We start from the raw sequence: 20,402 nt of genomic DNA, 5'->3' as shown, positions 1-20,402 counted from the left end.
TGGTATAATATTAAACCATCGTAATGTAAATGCTTGTCAAAATTTATTGTTGTGAGTTGGTATAGGTACAATGCTGCTTTAAAGTGTGCATTGCTGTGGTCCAATTGTACCCTAGGCAAGAGTTTACTATATTCTGACTGTAATTCTATATCCTTGTTGATGTTTTATCTTCCTCTGCATCCAGCCTACATGGGACACACACCTCCCCATGAGCTGCACCTGCTTAAGAAAGTTAGCAATTATGGAATGGTAAATGTGGGGGGGGGGAATAAAGTAATTGGAATAAATGGTTTTCTCAATGGAGGAAAGGACTTCTGATCCTCAAGAATTTGTCAACCAAAACAAGTACAAAAAAATTACAAATTAATCACAAGATGACAATCCAACAATAAAACAAACACAGAACATCACAAACAGGGGAGTCCCATCCACCTTACCCAAAGGTCTGGATAAATTGCCAGGTCTTTAAGGCTTTCCAGAACATCATCAGAAATATCCTTACTAGGTAAAAGGTAACTTGGACAAGCAGAACAAATTTAGTGAAAAGTCTAGAATCAAATCAAACATACATATTGGTATGAAGGAAGGCTGTGGTTACAGGAAATAGAAGACTATTTCTAGACTCCCTGTCCCTGTACATATATTTCTAGTATAACATTGCTACCTGGAGCCCTTAGTACCTCATAAGGTACTTTACCATAACTGTTACATATTCCAACATCTTCCAAAATTCAAAGTGTCCAGAACAAATGCTTTCTTTCACGCAAAGGAGACAAAGGAGACTGGCACCAGGGAGACCCAGTTACAATCTACTTTCACCCATGGAAGCTAACTAGTTGACTTTGAGCCAGTCACTCATTCTCAGCCCAACCTGCCCAACTTTCTTGTTGTGGGGAAAAATCAGAGGAGCTAGTGCTATTTTGAGCTCCTAGAGGACAGGTTGCATGTAAACCAAACCAAATAAATTAAAAATTACGCATCACAGCATTCTAAAGCATGTTGTTGTTTAGTCGTTAAGTCGTGTCCGACTCTTCGTGGCCCCATGAACCATATTGCGCCAGGCCTTCCTGTCCTTCACTGCCTCCCTGAGTTTGCTCAGTTTCATGCTCATTGCTTCAGTGATGCTATCTAACCATCTCATCCTCTGCCGTCCTCTTCTCCTTTTGCCTTCAATCTTTCCCAGCATCAGGGTCTTCTCCAAAGAGATCTCTCTTCGCATTAGGTGACCAAAATATCTGAGCTTGAGCTTCATTATCGATCCTTCCAATGAGCAATCAGGGTTGATTTCCTTTAAGATTGACTGGTTTGACCTCCTAGCAGTCCAGGGGACTCTCAAGAGTCTTCTCCAGCACCACAGTTCAAAGGCATCAATTCTTCGGCGCTCGGCCTTTTTTATGGTCCAGCTCTCACAGCCATACATTACTACTGGAATTCTAAAGCATACCATTCAATTAAATAAAAAATACAAAAACTTTTATTAGTCTTTTTTCATGCTTAAGCTTTATAAATACATATGCTTGCTATTAAGGAAGAGGAATAAGTTATTCCTACAGTATTATGCAGAAGGAAACGATCAGAGACGACTTCCAACTTATTTTTCAACTCTCCCCCAACCTACTAAATTAAACTATATTAATTGCTTAGCTGCTGAAAGGGGGGGGGGGGGGAAGTTAGCTCTTCTGTTCTTCATAGTAATCCCAAAAGAAGCAAGCTGCAAATTCCTTGCCCAACCTTTTGTCCTGTGCTAAAAGCATTTTCCTGAGGGACAAACAGTTCTTCCAGGACTTCCACACTCACAGCAATTACTCAAAGTAAACAGAGCTACAGCATGCAGGTATAAAATATGCTAAACAGAAATCCAGAGATGGCTGGAATGAATAAAGGTTAAGACTTAGTTCTATTATTTATAGATAATTTAAATATTTTTCTTATGCATACATCTTACTGTTGTGTGAATGCAGCACAAATAGACTGACAGTTACTATTATAATTTTTCTTATGAATAACATCAAATCCATAGAGCATTTAATATTATATCTAAACATATACCCAAAATACTAAAATGTACTGGATGAGATTATTATTTTTAATCTTTATTCACTGAATTTCCCAGTGTTCAGAAAACTACCACAGCTTTTTTTTTTTTTTTTTTTAACAAACTCTGTTTTTCTAATGAAGTTATAGTAGATCCTATTTTAAAGTATTCTGGAAAAATAAAGGTGCCATGCTGGTAAAATGATTTCACCTTTACCCAAGTATCCTAGGCTTTGGAAGTTAAACTGACCTAACTGCAATAGAAGAGTTATTAAAATATATATGCTTTTTAGAATGCAGATTTTCCTATAGCGTTTACAACTGAAGTATATAGGGAAGCATTTATTTTCAGATACCACCTTTACCCGTAGCAGAAAAGCTTAGGGAGTAACAGAAATTAACAGAAAGGTTTATTTTTCCTACAATGGCAGCACGATTCCTGAGGGAGAAGAGCAAGTTAAAATAATAGCTAAAGGTGGTAAAATGTTTACTATTTATGGGCACAAAGGCTTTAATCAAATTATTTATAAAAATATGGCAGAAATAGCTGGGGTACAGTATGTTCCTATGTACTACTTTAACAGCAAGTACTGCAACAATAATATTTTATCTATTATTTATGGGATTTATCTACCATTTCAATCCTAATGGACTCAACAATATTATCTACAATAATCAGTAATCAGATTTCCAAACATTTAATATCAGTGTGAGCAATACTAGCCTTTACTCCAATACAGTGTTTGAAGAGATTGTCACTCATGAAAAACCCACAAGCATTCTAATGGCATCATTAGTCTCTAGACTATAAGGTCTTTGTTACATTTTTAGTTTCATAACTAAAAAAAATGTAGAAAAAAAGTGATTATATTTCAGGATCTGCAAATCACAAATTCCATTTTGAATGTTAAGAATTACCAGAATCAGGGTGTTTTAATTACTCTTTTGGGTGTTTTATTATTCTGTTGTTTTAATTACTCCATGGATCAGAGAGAGTTACACAGTTTATTTTAAATTATATCAAAAACTATTTCCAAATATCAGGAACATTTGGGAAAATTGCCTGTCCCACAAAGGAGAAGATGCAGATGTTGGTTCTGAAAAGCAAATGGTAGATCTTTTTTGAGAGCCAGTTTGGTATAGTGGTTAAGGGATCAGGCTAGAGACAGGGAAACCATGACTTCTAGTCCTGCCTTAGGTATGCACCCAGCTGGGTGACCTTGGGCCAATCACTCTCTCTCAGCCCTAGGAAGGAGGAATGGCAATTCACTTCTGAAAAACCTTGCCAAGAAAACTGCAGGGACTAATCCAGGCAGTTGATAGGAATAAAAAACTGACTCAAAAGCACAATTTAAAAAAATCTTTTAAAGAAGCATGAGAATAATGGTGGGAGACTTTAATTAAACTCTTGTTGGCTACTACTAAGTTTTCAAGTGCAGTTCAAGATGCTGATTGCTACCTATAAAGCCTGTAAGTGGTTAGACTTCAGTACTGAAGAGACCGATTTTCCCAAATAGATTCTGCCCACCTAACCTGGACAACAAGGGAGTATATGTTGAAGGTGTTCTCCTATTTGAAAAGTGCAAAAGGAGGGGCTCAATGGTTGATGTTCTCTGTGGAAGTTCCACTTTTGTAGAAGAACTTTTCCCCAAGAAAGGGTCACCGTAACTTTCATGGCTCTTTAAAATACTGACTTTTTTAGAAGGCCTTTGAGACTAATTGTGTGGAGTCCACTGGGTGCAAGAATGCTTTAACTGCTTTGTGTGATGATGATGATGATGATGATGATGATGATGATGATGATGATGATATGATCTTTATTCTGTTTCACATTTGTACAATGCCTAGAGTCTCTTGAGACTGGATAATGAATATTACACAAAAGAGAAGACAGAAATAATGCATCACATTACCCATTCGTTCAATATCAAAATATAAATAGTTAATTAATGCTAAGAATTTAGACAATTTAATAACATAGATTCTGCTAAGATATATAAAAATGTTTCATGCTAGTATGCAGATCTATATTTCAATCTACCACAGAATCATCTAGGTTTAGAAGTTAAATTTATATTTTGCCATTAAGTAGTAAATTAGAAGTTATCTAAAACAGATAAATGAATAAATAAAAAGTAGCCTTGCCTCCTCTTCAAACTGCTTTTCTTCCCTGCTCTAGGATTTTTATATGTTACCATATACAATATACTCACAGATAAACCAAGAATTTTGGGTGCTAAAATACAAGAAAAAAATCCCATATATACTCATGGATAAGCCCATCCGCAGATAAGCCAAACCTCGAATTTTTAACTGAAATACCATGAAAAATGTGCTACCTGTGGATAAGCCAACTGTTAAAAATTAAAACATACTAAAATTTTGAGGGTTGGCTTATCCACGGATGGTACATTTTTCATGGTATTTCGGTTAAAAATTCAAAGGTCAGCTTATCTGTGGATGGGCTTATACACGAGTATATACAGCAATTACACATTCATAAATCTGTAAATCCTGAATTTGCAGTTAGGAATTATTTCAATCAGAAGAAAACATTCCATAAGAAAAGCATTCAACAAATCCTCCATCAATTTGTGAGCAAAATTACAGCTGCCCAAGTCTATTTTTTCCACTACAAAAATCTTGTTTAGGATTCATTAATTGCATTTAATGAATAATATTTATGGATCCATTAATAATGTTCATGTTTTTTTCTTAGAATGCATTGTTATGATTGTTTCAGAATTAAATCCCAGTGAGTTCAGTGGGGATTTCTAGTAAAAAAAAAGAGTATATAACATTGCAGCCTCAATCACATTTTGGTTGAAATCTTATACACATATTTATTGGGGTGCCATTAAACTCAAGGGCTTATTAGTTTATATGTACAAGACTGTGCTATTAAAGTTCAAAAAGTGAAAGAGTCACAAAGTATAAAGAAAAGCCAAAAGGAAAATTTGAACTGGAATGGCTATTTCTCATCATTCTATGTGTACTCATATTTAAAGACGTGAGATAATTCTTAACTATTTTTTTGAATCTCAACAAGTCCCCTTACGTACATGAAAAATGTTACACTCAGTTATATTTTGCAGGACGTATCTGTATTTGATATTCTGTTATGCTCTTCTGAAACTCAAAGATATCAAATAAAAATCAGAATGTGATTTTTAGAATGTCTGAATGGGGCAGAGAATCTCTTATTTTCTTGTTCCTAAAATCAAAGCTCTTTTTAATCATTGGAAGTGATCCACATTCAGGTAAAAAAAAAAATGCAAATGAATCATCAATCTCAATTTATTATTTATGCTTAACATGCACTGCAAATGCCTCTCTGTTCATGTATAGTTCCATTATGCATTAAATGCATTTGGGTTTATTTACTGGTCCTAATTACTGAACAACCCTTATTACTCTCCCTTACCATCCTGAGTCCTTACCTAATAAAACAAAAAAATTATATATATACAGTAGTTAGGCAGTCACCAGAAATGACTGAGTGAAGAAGGAAGGAATGAAGGGAGGGAGGGAGGAATGAATTTTGCTAGTTTTCAATTTCATATCCTCCAACATTCTGCACATAGATCTGTTAACATATATAGTTAGGTAATTTCTGAATTTGAGAAGGAATGTATGAGATAAAACCATATTCCATCAACATTGACATCCAGATGAAAGAAATAAGTTTCATTTTATACAGTAAAGTAAAAAAAAAAAAAATGCACTGAAAGAGCTGTAACAATGAGCCTTCATATCAAGTGATACAATATCTATTAAATCTTCATCTCACTCTTCATCTCTTACTCAGAAACCGAGTAAACCACTAACAGAACTATTCAAAACACCAAAGCAAATCCCCCAAATGATCTACAACATGATGATAAAAGCAGCAAGAAATAGGTAATACCAAGGTGGAATCGACAATCCATTTAACTCTTCTGATACTATACTAATTGTTTTTATCTCAGACTAATAATTAACTTTCTTTTTAATAATTTTACCAAAGAATATATAGAATAAATAAAACTAATATTTTAAAAAATATAAGAAAGTGAAGAGAAAAGAGAGAAAAAAATTGCCGCCCCCAAAATAAAAAGAAACTTCCCCTTTCATCCCCAGCAAGTATATACAACATTAACAACTTATCACTGCCTCTTAAAATACTACCAAATACATCTTCATTCCATATTTAACCCCATTTTCTATAGATCCATCTCTAAATCCTGTTTTCATTATTAATCCACAAAAGGTATAAAGATTAACAGACATAACTAACAACATAAGCATTTAGTCCTCCTTTCCATTTTAACATAATCCCCCTAATCCCTCTCTTAATAATCAAAATCTAATTCCAATTAACAATTAAACATTACAAAAAGATTTTAAAAAACCATTAATCATCACCAGAGAAAGCAACCCATTATTAATCCCAATTAACAATTAAACATTACAGAAAAATAAAAACTATTAAATTTTACCAAAAATAATAACCCATTATTTGTATACCGAAAATAGTAACATAGATATTACAAGCTAATCCATTAAGCCCAATTGGACATTTCCAAAAAACAGTTATCCAGTCAAAGTAACCATTAAACATCATCAAAAGTAACAACCCATTACTTAACCATAGTCAAATAAATCAGGTTTTTTTTTCCTTCTTCCTCCCACCAATCCTTGAATCCCATAGATAAAATTCTAACATCTGCTTTCTTCTATTATCCCTGTCTCTTCTCTCAAAATCCTTGTCATCTTTATCAAAATCCATATGTAATCTCAGGGTAGCCACTCCTGTAAGTCTTTTATATTCCAATTTAAACAGGTAATCCGCATCCCTCTTTTGATACATTATTTGTATACCTTTTTTAATTTTCAAGTGATCATTTAAAAAAAAACCTAATAATTAACTTTCTAAGAATTACTGAAATTGACTTTTCAGCAGACTCATACTGAAACAAGAATGATTCCTTGTAACCAAATAACCAAATATTAAATAGGAAACATGGATGCAAGAATCCATATTTATTTTGTACTTGCATATTTTCTTCATAGACTTTTGGAAAAAATGGTTTTAACAAAGCATCAAATTTCTTATATTTTAATTTGTGTGTAGATTTCAAAATATACTGTATGTGAGAAATCTCACTTAAATAAAAGAGAAGAAAATCCTATTTGCCTTTTAAGAAATAAATAATCCTAACAATGAAAAATTCCTACTTGATACATTGACATTAATTGTTTAGATTTCTAAAAAGTAAAACAAAGAAAGGCCCAAAAACATTATGTCCCCAATATGTGCAATTTTGAGAGGACTGTTGTTTGTTTCTAATAAATGAAAATGGAGGGGAGAATTTTTCACATATTTTTCTATCCAGAAGTTATGTATTGAAAGTGTGAATTTTTATATATGAATTAGTGCTGCCATCTATAGTTAGTTATAGGATATGTATAATTTCACTTTTTGCGCCATTTAATATTAAATACTACACCATTTAATACTAATTTAATACTAGAATATCTCAATTACATAGTTGGGGGTTTTTGCTCAATCTAAGTATCAAACAGTCACCAAAATGCTGACAGACCTTCAAAATAATTCTGTAATTTCTAATCAGATTGGATTTCTGAGGTGTTGGCAAATGGGGAAAACAACCTAGCTAAAGTTTTGCATTAGGCAGCCTTTAAACCAGTACCTGGCTTTCCACCCCACCCCACCCCACCCCACCTCCAACTGGGAGCCACATCTGGTGACATCACCGTGAGATACAGGATGGAATGTTTAGCTTTTTTCTCTCCTGTCTGGGGAGCTACTTGGGGATTCTTTTTTCTATTGTGAAAGCAATATAAATATATTTTCACACATTCATTTTTATAGTCTTAACACAGTATTTCTTTTTGGCTACTGAGCTTCAGCAAGAAAAAGTTGGGGTGGTTTGTGGAAGCACATGAGAATGTGACCCACAGACCACCCAACTATGTTTTAAATATACAGATTAAAAGTCCTAAATGACCCTCTGATTTACTTTGGAAGAAGACAGTTGAATAGCTGGAGGAATTTTCAGATCAGAGAACCATTTCAGCCTAAATGCTTTCCCTCACTTTGTTATTGTACATGATTCCTCCTGCACCATTAAATAGCACAAATTTGACAAAATTATATGTAACAATGTGCCAAGAAGTATTAGACAATATCCAAAAGAATATGCTCATTGAAAAAGAAACATCAACCATATTTTACAGAATCATCTCATTACTACTGACTGAACTTTCTGAAGAAAGAAGTGGGTTTTTTTCCCCACATAGGAACAAATATGATATGAAATCTTGGAATATATTTCTGGAACAAAAGCAGAGTCTTAAAAAAGGCTATTAGTTATAGTAAGTGTGTAGATACAGTTAATACATAATATATACAATTTATACAAAACGTTAGTACATTTACTGAATAAAATTGCCTTCTATAATCTGGAATAGAATCACAAGCAATATCTAAGAGCAGATTGGATCTATTCAATATGTCAAATGTACCTGGAGAAGTAACTCTTTTTCAACAACTTCTTCAGTCTTGCTAATAAGCCGTTTCTGCAATGCATGTATCTTCTGAATCAACTCATAGGTACTTGGGTCACTGGCCTATACAAGAGAAATATTTTCTTTGTTAGTTGCAATTTCTATGACTTCTTGTATGTACAGGTGTAGATACTTTCCACACCAACATGATAAACCTTGTTAAAAATAAATAATGAAACTTTAATCATGTTATTTAGGGCTTGTAATAAGAAAGACTGGGCAGAAAAGCCAAATTTGTATAGGCAGCTGGTGACAGTTCATATAGAATTTCCATTTCTTAGGTTACTAACTTGAACTATCAGGTCTAAATTGCTTCCACAAACAGCAATTGTGAAGTCTTCATATGGAGTATATTTAGGACTTGAACAGAAAAATACCCAGGCTCAAAACAGACTGTTGGAAGATCTTATTTTCTCTTTTTCTATTATTTAACCAGTTATCAATCCATGGGATGATTCAAAATTTGATCATATTGAGTGTGAAAAGGAAACACATATGATTTATATATACAGCTTTTCTACTACATGGCTCAGGACGATCAAAGTAAATGCATACGTACAGTACAAGTAAATTCTCAGTATAGTAAATCACCAGGGCTCTATGTTTATACTTAAAACTCATTTATGAAATATTTCAGTGTTTGAAGATTTAGCCAGTTTTTCAGGGTTTGATCAGCTATCAATGTTTCAAACTTTCTCCAAATACTGTGGAAGCAATATAAATATAGTTTCGCACATTCATACACCTATAAATCTTTTTTGATGTCTATCTGCATAATTCTAAAACTGGTAAAAATGCTTTGTACCCTTTTCATTTAAAAACATCTAGGCATTTGGGATGTAATTATACCTCTAATTTTCTCCATCTGTGAACATTCATTGGATTCTCCAGCTCTTCCTCCAAGGCTCTACAGCGTGTCCGTTCCTTCAGTAACTCCTTCTGCATATGATAAACTTCCTGCCTTCAAAAACAGAATCAATATAAATATCATGAAGTCTGTTAATAAGCCCATATTTAAAAACATGTTTAAATACATATAATGATACAAAGAATTTTAAAGATCAAATTTCAGTTGAAATCAGAACTTTTCTTGCTGGGATTAATGGACAATCAATTAGAAAAGATCCATGGAAGATTATTTTTATATATGATTACTGCCACGAGACTATTATGCTCAAAAATGAAAAGACTCTGAAATACCCACATCGGAGGATTGGTTCGTGAAGATGACAGAACTAGCAGAGATGGCAAAATTAACTTGTTTAATTAGAGAAAGATCAATAACTACATTTATTAGTGACTGGAAGGCCCTTATGGACTTTTTGCTGAAAAAAGACAAAAATGAATTTGTGATTTATGGGTTTGAAAATTAGAAAGGGTAGTTTATGAAAAGAAGGAAATTATGACATAACCTTAGAGAGAGAGGGTAAAATATAAATGTATCTATAACCACTGTCAAAAGATCAGAAGCCGCTTCTTTAGAATTTTTCTGTTCCTTTTCTTTTCTTTTTTTTCTTTTCTTTTTTCTATATTTCTTTTTCTTTTTCACTGCCCTATTACTTTTTTTAATTCTTCTTTAATTCAAAATTTGTACTATGATTCATTTGGAAGTTGTAATAATTGGGGTAGGCCATTGAAACATACAGCTGTTGCTATCCTATATCCTAATTTCACTATTGTTATATGTAATTGTAGCTACAGTTCCAAAATCTCACTGATATTAACAACAAGTATGCAACCCACTTTTAAGCATTCTGTATTATCAACCAGCCACATAATTTTAGAATGCAAGACTTGGAAAATATTTTAAAATATTTCACCTAATTTCCTCAAAATGCTTTATCCATCTTCACACCTCTTACTGCGATCACTAGACAATTTATTTGTTTATTTTTTCAGCATATTTGTATCCCACCTTTCTTCTAAGAGCATAAGGTAAGCATTTTCCCCTCTATAATTTTTCCCACAATAACAGTCCTATGGGGTAAGTTGAACTAACTAACTGTGATCTCACACAGTGAGATTTTATGGGTAGGAGGGACTTAAATTTGGATTTCTCTGGTCCTAGTTCAACATCTTAACCACTACAAACACTGGCTTGGGGGAAAAATAATCTCACCCTTAGTAAAGTGATCATTTCACTAAGCAACTCAAAAGGAATTATTTGCTCTCTAATATAAGATCACAGTAAATACAATTGATGGTCAGTTGTCTCTCTTCAGTTCTTAAAAAAAATCTTAACTATAGCCTCTATTGACAAACCATTTTCAATTTCATCATAAAATACCATGTATAACTGCCCGAAGGTGTAACATAGGGCCACACTAACTTCCTAAAAATTATTTTACGTATGTTAATCATGGAGATTAGCTACAAAAATTCTGTGAAATTTTGCATACTCTTTCACCAATAAACGTGTCTAATAAAAATAGCATCTTATCTATTATTCAAAGCAACCATTTATTGGAACCATTATTAATGTCTGTGAAGTTTGACTAATAGCATCCAGTGGTAACAGTATTAAACTGGCACTAGGGAGATACAGTTCCAAGCCTTCCATTAGCCACGGAAGCTTGCTAGGTGAGTTTGAGCCAATCATTCTTTTTCCACTCAAACTACCTCACAGAGTTGGTGTTTGTGGGAAAAATGGGATGATGGAGTTCTACATATGCTACCTTGAGATCCTGAAGGAAAGATGGGATGTAAATCTAACAAATTAAAAAAATGAATCTTGCTTATAGATCACAAAATTAAGTATAGTAATTCACCGGAGTTACTTTAGAGGGAGTACAGTATAACTCAGTTTTAGAAAGGTCAAAATATGTATCAACCACATAAAGTCTTCCTCCCTTTAAAAAAATAGATCCTGAAGAGGGAGATAAATTCAGCCAGTTGTTAAAACTTTGCTGTTAGATGAATACAATCTCCAATGAAAATTAAGCGATTCCTTCTATTAGATCACCTCTAAATCAAAAAAGAAGGAAAACAGAACACATAACAATTTGTGATGAATAAAACAAATGTTCTACTTCCTCTGTGAATTGGCTAATAAAACAGTTTCATAAATATGGGCCTTTCCACAAATATGTGCTCTGAGCACCCACTAAGTAGTTCACTGAACTGTAAATACCTTCCCATTGCTGCCTATCAAGCTTATTTACCAGTAGCTTAAACAAAGGGTAACATTTGGGTTTAGTGGACAGTAGTTTGATACCAGAAATTTTCTCTTAAATGATTATTGCTTTTTCCTGACTAGTTGTCAGCCCCACTAGGTAAATCAGACCATGAAATGAACTCTAGAGGAAGGTTCAAATTACTTTTATTGAGCTTGGCTATAATAACAGAATCTTGCAAGTCTGATTTTGCTGTACCTCCTCATGTTTCTTATAGTTCAATGTATTAAGAGAGCTGTCTATCTGAGCTGCTTCCAAATGTTATCTGGATGTTCTGGACTTAAAAAATATTTCAGCTCCTTTTGCCTAGGCAACAGATTCTGCATATCTCTGTCAAATTCAACTTCCATACTACTTCTACACTACTGACTGATTTGTTTTAAAAATTTAATATGTATATGAAGTCACCTGAAGCAAACCCTTCTCTAAAATAGCTGATATGACAATACAAATCTTTGAAAAGAAAGCAATCCCTGATGTTTCAAAAGCAGCATTATGCCTGGAGTCACTAGCTAAATACACACAGTGTTTCTACCTTAGTTCTTCCACATTAGCCACACTCTTGCCAAGTATTGCCTTCTCCCGCCGAAGTTTTTTTATCTCCAGCTTGAGTAATCGGATGTCTTCTACTCTTTGTCGATACTGCATTTCTCCCTTGTTCAGAATTGACTGCTGGATTTTTATCTTCTCATACAGAAGAGCCAATTCATCATTGCGGCGAACTAACTGGCTCCCCAGAATGTCCCTTTCGCTAATAACCTACAAATGATACAGGCCAAGGCATGATTTTACAAATGGATTGAAAACATAAGAACTATTAATGATCAAACATCTTCACTCGCAAAAAAGAACAGCTTCAAAATATTACATATCATCAATACATTATTGGCAAGGTTTCCTGTTGTTTGTTCAGAGGGTCAGACCTTCAGTTAGAATTAGTAGGTTTAATTCTATTTCCCAAAGATTTCATTCAATGGGTTAGTTCAATATTTTCCATGTAAGTTACATTGGACATTAAAGAATTTTGTTGTTGTAACCTACTTGATCTAATTCTTTCTTTTGTCTCATCCTCTCTGCATCAGCTTCAGAAATAATTTTCAAGAGCTTTCTTTCTTCTTCCTCTTGTTTTTCAATAAAATGTTTAGTCTCCAGAGCTTGTTGTCTCATTTTAAGCAGTTCACCCTGACAGAAACAAAAGAAAGAGGAAAATAAATTGTATTTATAACATTTTTTCACTTCATAAATCTGGAAATGTAAGACTATTAAAGACACAGTCTTGCACTCTTGCTTGGCTTCTCTTGCTTTGATTGATTCAATTAGCTGATTCTCAAGAACAAATGACAACTACTACACAAATGTAGACTGAACAAAAGTTGTACTGCATATCATACTGAGGAGAAACATATGTGATTCAAGGTCAATATGTAATAAATATAGAGAAAAAGTTAATAAAGCACAGAAACTCGAAGATTCATTGTATGCAGAAATAACCCACTACCATCTTTACAATTCAAACCTGGCCAGAATTGTTGTCAGTGAAAAATATATGTCTGGTATTATTTGTGAAATTATAACTGTTTAACATTTACTTCAAACTAGCAATAAATCATATAGAAAGCTAATTATGATAATAAAACACTATTTGATCTCTAAACAGTATAATTGTTTAGAGTGGGAAACAAAGTGGGATGGCAGTACTTTTTTAAAAAGCCCACAACTATGGCAGCAGTTAAGGTCATCTTTCAAGATCATACACCATGTTGAATAGGAAGTAACAAATGGAAAACATAAAAGTATCACAATGCATCTGAACACTACAATTCAATCACATCTGCTTCAACATGTTGCATGTAAAGCTCACACTATGAACAGTCTGTTACATTGTTGGACTATAGCAACTAGATGTATGCAGTATACAGATCCAGCACAAGGTCTTACAACTACTGTTTGTAGACAAGGAAAAGGAGGGATAGATCATCTCCCTTAAACAGGGGCTAGTCTCATTTGGAAGTATTTAACAATCTGGAGGGGACAAAGGTGGTATTAAAACATAGCCCTCATTTCTCCACTCATTCTGCCACATCCATGTGACAATTATGCTGAAGATTAACTCAATTTATATCCTATCTTAGACTGGACTCCAGGTTACAATTTGATATCTACAAGGTGAAAGAAAGTAATCAAAAATATAATCAGTTTCTGAGATTACATCTCTGTCAGCTGCCCTAGCACTTGAGCCCATGTCAAGGTAGATTTCACTGAGTTTATTCTCAAAGAATGATGCAAATTGTTTACAGCAACCCACCAACTATTTCAGCTCTCCTCTAAAACATATTGATGAAAGAAATGCCACACAGTATGGAAAAGCAACACCACTTTGTTCTGTATAGATGAAGTTACAGCAATATTTCTACTGTCTCCAAGGTTGTAGAGTATATTTTAAATAAGCTTCAATTGTGCTCAATCTAATGTGTCCAGAGAGGTCCTGCACTTCTACTCCAATGTTGTCTTATCCACTCCATTGGTCTCATCTCCCTAGTAAATCAAGAGGCTGGTCTAGCTCTATAAGAGAGAAAAATGTGCAAAGGAGTAATAGCATCAACCAAGCAGGTTGTGTCTATATTCCAAAGATCAACCAGAGTTTCAATAGTGTTGCCAACAGACAAAATAGAAAGCTCCTTATGGACATTTAAGATTCTATTTGGATCTATTAGGCATCTGACCAGCCCATTTTAATTAATTCTCTACTTCTGTGATGCAATGGCACCCACAATGGGAACAAAGAGAATCAGACTGATAAAAACAGAGACACTGCATCACAAAGCTAGCCTTATCTCTTTTCAGTGTGCATTACAATGTCACATGCACTTCCAAAAGCAGCAGAGCTTATGGCACAACTTCACTGTGCTGCTTTCATTATTCTAATAAAAATAGTAAGATCCTGTAGATGCAACTGATACAAAAGTCTGTACTGGCCACCAATCTAAAGCTAATTAGGGAGACATCTGTCCATAACAGATGCATAACTCTAGATCACTGGCTTTACTCAGAGCACTACATCCAGAGTATCCTATCCGCTGGCACATTATAGGAGGAGAGCTATGTTAGTCTGGTAGCACCTTTTCTAACTAACACTTTTTATTAAAAGGCATAAGCTTTTGCAAGCTGTAGCTCACATCTGATAAAATGCTAAGGTGTTAACAGACTCTGATTTCTTATCTGGTAGGAGAGACTCCTGGTTCTTGAATGAGCAAACTCATTGGGGACACTAAAATACCCGAGAATAGGAACCCAGTTCTATGTCTCCGATCACTCCAGCTTACTTAATAAGAGCAGCTGGAAGTGGGATGATATGCTAACCCTATACATCTAATGAAAACTATTGGATGATACATCTGGTCAGTGAGATGAAACTGATAGAGATCAATCTTGGGTAATACCCTGACAGCCTCTAAAAATGTAATACTCAATCAAACAAGGGAGAAAATTATGAAGTAAATGGGGAGTAATTATTTTAACTATATTTCATTAATTCTAATTTTAATCAAATTGAATTTAGTTCTGTCATGGTCTTCCCAATTATTTTGAATATAACAGAATATTTTTCATATTTCCACTTAACATGCCTAGGCCTTCTAATGTGCTTTGTCACTAAACTCAACTTTTGCATATTTCACACTCTGCTCACTGTGATATCAGGATAGTTTTCCCATAGGTTCTATTGTGCCAAGAGAGACAGTGGTGATATAGCAGATGGATAGGGCAGGGGAATCAAGGGGAATGAATTGCCCAGTTAATAGCCAATTTTAAACAATAAATTAACACAAGAATTTTCTATTTAGAAAGCAGAGATTATGTGTTTATTCTCTTTACGAAGCCAAATATGAAAATAGAACAACAAGAAATACAGACTTGTTTCTTATATTTCCGAGACAGTTAGTTGTCAGCAAATCCTCCTTTAGTAAATGCTATATTATCATTTTCTCATTTCAGTCTATGTCATCTGCTATGAGAGGCAAAGAAGTATTCTTCCTACATCTATGAAAGGAAAGGTAAGATACAGCCATAGAACTCCAAAATAAATACCATGCAAAGCTTGTGATAAAAAATATTCCTGATGCCTAACAAGGATTTTAAGCTGACTGTACAAAAAATTGAAATCTTAAATTCCTTATTAATGAAATTTTGCCACAGTAAACAGCTGTTCTTAAACTTTCAAGAATCCCTCAGTCAGTGTAAATCTATGCCTACTAACTGCTATGTTTTAGGTATTCAGCAGAAATTCTGTTCATATCAAAGTACACACCTTCAAGCCAGTCACTAAATGACAGTAGGCCACAGTCATTTTTATTACTGATAACTGAGCAGTAAAAGAGCAATCAAGCTATTGTCAAATTGCTGGCAGATGACTCCATAACAATAATGCAGCCTTGCAGTCTAGTTAAAGCAGTTCTGCAGAACTTGAAGTTCTGAATGGCTTCTCCGTAAATGATATAACAACTCTCAGGCAGATAGAGAACCCACATTCTTCATCTTTTTACAAAGTTCTTTTGATATACTGTTGTAACAGTAAAAGTGCTGATAACAACTGAAAATGCACAGGACATAACATAACATAACATAAACATAGCACTAAATGAACAGCAAAACAAAAAAAATGGCAAAAAAAAGATTTTTCCTTTTTACTGAAAATAAAAGTGACTTGCTAAAAATTGTTTCTCTTGATCTTTAAAGGAGACAATTGGACTGAATTCAGAAGTTAGATCATGCAGTCAGACTCTAAATTCAGCATCTTTATATAAAAGAAACACATTCATTTTCTACTTTTCTTTTGATTTAGTTCAAATGTGGAGCTTTCCGCTGCTTTTCCGTAGCAGATTTCTTCCTGAGCAACAGAAATACCATTCACAAAGGTTCTCATGGAATTAGTAATTAAAATATTTCTAGTTTATCTCTAATATATTATTTGTGTTATATAATAGAGCCATATAGCTTTTCAAAGGACAAGTGTAAATAATTATCAACACTAAAAATAAGTCACCTCAAAGTCAAGTGAATCCACATGATCAATTTTCCAAAGTTCAAAATTTCAGACTTTTTAATCTTTTTATTTCCAGTCCTCCAGGTTGGCTTTGCCTTGTCTTCTACCAGCATTCCACCTCTTTGATCTTTTCCACTAAATATGCTCCAAGATCAGCCTGCCATTATTCAGACCCATCTTATTCTCAGATTAATCTCATTGAGTAACAATTAAACAACAAATTCCTCAAGCTATCTTGAAGGCATTTATACACAGAAATTTAAGTATAAATTGTTTCTTTATAACGTATTGTGTATAAATTACCAGCCAAACTGACACTAATAATAGATGACAGCAAGACAGTAATCAATAGTTCAACTGATTATAGGCAAAGCAACTGATGAAATAAGGAAGCAGGTTCCACTGAACTCTGTGGGACTTACTTCTCTGTACACAGCTCAACACTGTGCATGTCAGTTGTTGAGAATAAACCAAAGAAGACTACATAAGATTCATATGTCTTACCAGTAAGTCTCTCAAACAATTCCTAGTAAAAAAAAAAAATAGAATGAAGATCAATGGAAGAATTCAAACTCTAATCTCTTACATCCGCAGGCAGGGGTATCTGCGGGAGGGAGATCAAAAAAGTCCAGATGACGGCCTTAACCATATGATCAAAGCTGTGTTCCTTGTTTATGTCCATCGATGCAAATAATAAAGGGGCACAGCTTTGATCATACTACCATCTTGATTTTGTTGACCACCCCCTAAGGGATGCCCTTGTCTGCAACCAAAAAATGATGAGATGGCAAGTGATAGGAAAAAAACCTCCTCCTGAGATCCTAGAACTCTGCTGCCAGTTAAATTAGCCAATAACTAGAGTAGCTGGACAAGATAAAGCAGCCATATTCAGCTAAAAAATAATTATTTTCAAAAATAATATTTCTCTATAGTGTTCTTTGATACGTTACATCAGTGTACCTTTCAAATATGAAGATGCATTCATGGAATATAAGTTTCATATTTTTGCTTATTGATTAGGGAACACTATTAAGGTATCCTTAATGCTAATCTGAGATAAGCATTATCTTGGAATTGTCATAAGAATTTCCCAGCCTCATATGTAGGGAGTTAATTAAGATAGAGTCTCTTCTTCCCAGATTTCTCTCCACCTAAGTTGCTGTATAGGAGATAAGTTGTCAACTGACTTGCTCACTGTCATAGCTTTATATCTGTGTTCTCTTTCATTCTTTTCATAGCCTCCCTGTAATCTATCACAGTATGACACTGAACATTAACTGCAATCTGTTGCTCCACCAGTCTTGTAACCAGCCATTTTTCTTTATGGGGAATTCCCTTAACTTGCTGGTAAATTTGGGAACTGGAATTACACTACATCATCACTGGCAGGAACGGGGCTATCAAATGCTTAGGTCAGCCATGTGATTTTATATGTACACAGAGTCAGATTTTTCACCCAAAATATGTACTTGGCATTAAAGATCAGAAATTGAAAACTTGATAAGCCCTTACTAGAAGGCACTTGGCTAAGAAAAAATTCAGAAAGAAAAAAAAATTAATCAATGATTATGCTCCCTTCCATTTTCTGTCTTGCTCTCCATTCACTCATATCTGCCCTGTCTTATAATGCTTGTTACAGGAGTGCTACCTGATCCCTCCCGAAGGAGGACATTCTAAGATACATGGTAACATACCTTATGAAGGTACAGAGTGGCAGCAGGGGAGGTAATCCAAGAAAGATACTCAAGGGGAGGCCACATCACCTAAAGCTGATTCTTTGTTTCTGGGAAACTCTGATGCATTTTTTTCTGTTGGAAGTACCTTACCTTTAAGGCTTCTTTTTCTTTTTCTATCCGCTGGTGATCCAGATGCACTTTCACAAGGGCTGCCTCTTTGGCAGAAATCTCTTCTTTCAGCTGATCAACCTGGTGTGTCATAATCTTTAACTTCTTTCTCATTTCATTGATTTCATCCTAATTACAGAAAGCCAATGCTCATTACAGGTAACATTTGTATAAAAACAGATAGACATGAACTTTATAGTTTTCTAGTACTAGCCATATTTCTGCCTATCTATGAGGTTAAGTCAATGAGAAAAGAGGAGGAACAGACTTTATAAAAGCAACTGGTATAGCTGATTAACTTGTGTAGTACCTAATAAGAGGTTAAGTATTATCTGCCTATCATTTTTTCAGTAATACAGACTGCAGCTTGTAAGTTTTCCTTTCCCACAACCTTTGAAAAAATAAATGCTTAAAAAGAGGCCAAGCATGAGAGAAATTAATACTGGGGCTTTCATTTATTTTGTTATCACTCACAAAAAAACCTTTCTTTAAAGTGTAATTAGAGCAACAAGTCAACTATTCAGCCTCACAAAATGAGATTAGTATTACTCAAAAGACACTCTGAGTAAAAATAAAACATTTTTAGAACTGCTATATGGCAAATCATAACCAAGCTTATGAAATGCTGTATGTATTTTGCAATGAGTGGACTGTTAAATCTATCATCTATAAAAACTCTGTATCTGTGAAATTCCACAGAGTACCCAAGTCTTTAAAGAAAATATGGCAGATGCAAAGTTCCAGCAATAGCAGTCTTACAGTAAGGCATGAGGGCAGATCTGTCAAGGCCAGAGGCAAACAGCCTGACACCAGAGCAATGCATTACCATAAGAAGGCACAAGGTGACCACCACTCCTTCTGTTCCCAAATGGATGCTGTCGGTCCACTGCACCACAGAGGTAGGAGAGAGGTACAAAAATTGAAACTTGCTTCTAATTTAAATAGGTCATGTATGTTATACTTGGCAGTTGCTGGATTTCTTTTTTAATGGCTTTCCTACTTCTGGCAAAATATTTACTTCTCAAAAGATCTGCATAAAAATAATTGCCTTCATGGCTTCTATTCTAGTATCAGCCGAGAGAAGCCTGATAGGCAGAGAGTTCTTAGGGGCTGAGAAAAAAAATTGTACTGTTTTTTGCTTGATGATGATGATGGTGGTGTTGATGATTTTAAGCTAGCTGAATTTCCTGATAGTTAATTCTTATTTTTCTATGATGTCTAATTCAGTTCACAAACTTGGGAGATACCATCTATCATTTTCACAGCATCTCATTCAGCAAAAATAGATAATGGAAGGTAAGACCAGCAGTCAGCTTCATCTTATCAGGAAGATCATCATTCCTTATTGAGTACGAAAATAACTCACCAAGTAATATAGGAAAATCAGAAATGGGTGTAGTTTTACTTTTGAATATAATGATATGAAATTTTCAAGCACAGATTAAGACAGCCAAATTTAGTGAAATAAATGCAAGGTTTTGGAGCCAAACTCCCTTAAATTCTTGGTCATTTTTGGACAGAATTAGGAAACTTGTTTCTTGTGTGGAGACAAATCTCACAGTTTCAGAGAAATCAGACAGGAAGTTTTGTGTAAAGATAGTTTTTAAAAATTTGGGTGGCATGATACTACACATTAGTAATCACTAATATTCAGTGAGCAGTACTGATGAAAACCGGAGACATTGCAGCCTTGCACAAATGTTCAAAATATAAAACAATAGCTATATAAAATAAATGGCA

General features: G+C 34.3%; 1 protein-coding gene across 1 annotated transcript in view; it reads right to left on the bottom strand.

Annotated features, from left to right (window-relative positions):
• The window catches only part of CFAP58 (cilia and flagella associated protein 58), an 83,133-nt gene that overhangs the window by 28,532 nt on the left and 34,199 nt on the right, over positions 1-20,402 (bottom strand). The window contains exons 11-15 of the mRNA XM_025169642.1: positions 18,645-18,791; positions 12,819-12,959; positions 12,313-12,536; positions 9,454-9,565; positions 8,563-8,667 (exon numbers count right to left, since the gene is read on the bottom strand). Of these exons, the coding sequence (XP_025025410.1) occupies positions 8,563-8,667; positions 9,454-9,565; positions 12,313-12,536; positions 12,819-12,959; positions 18,645-18,791 (729 nt within the window). The remainder of the gene's footprint in view (positions 1-8,562; positions 8,668-9,453; positions 9,566-12,312; positions 12,537-12,818; positions 12,960-18,644; positions 18,792-20,402) is intronic.

The sequence above is a fragment of the Python bivittatus genome, unplaced genomic scaffold, assembly GCF_059951505.1.
Source record: "Python bivittatus isolate LINGU-HERP-01145 unplaced genomic scaffold, Pbiv_v1 ctg000980_np1212, whole genome shotgun sequence".
NCBI classification, from domain to species: Eukaryota; Metazoa; Chordata; class Lepidosauria; order Squamata; family Pythonidae; genus Python; species Python bivittatus.
The sequence above is the reverse complement of the archived record's forward strand: the minus strand, read 5'-3'. Positions and strand labels throughout refer to the sequence as shown.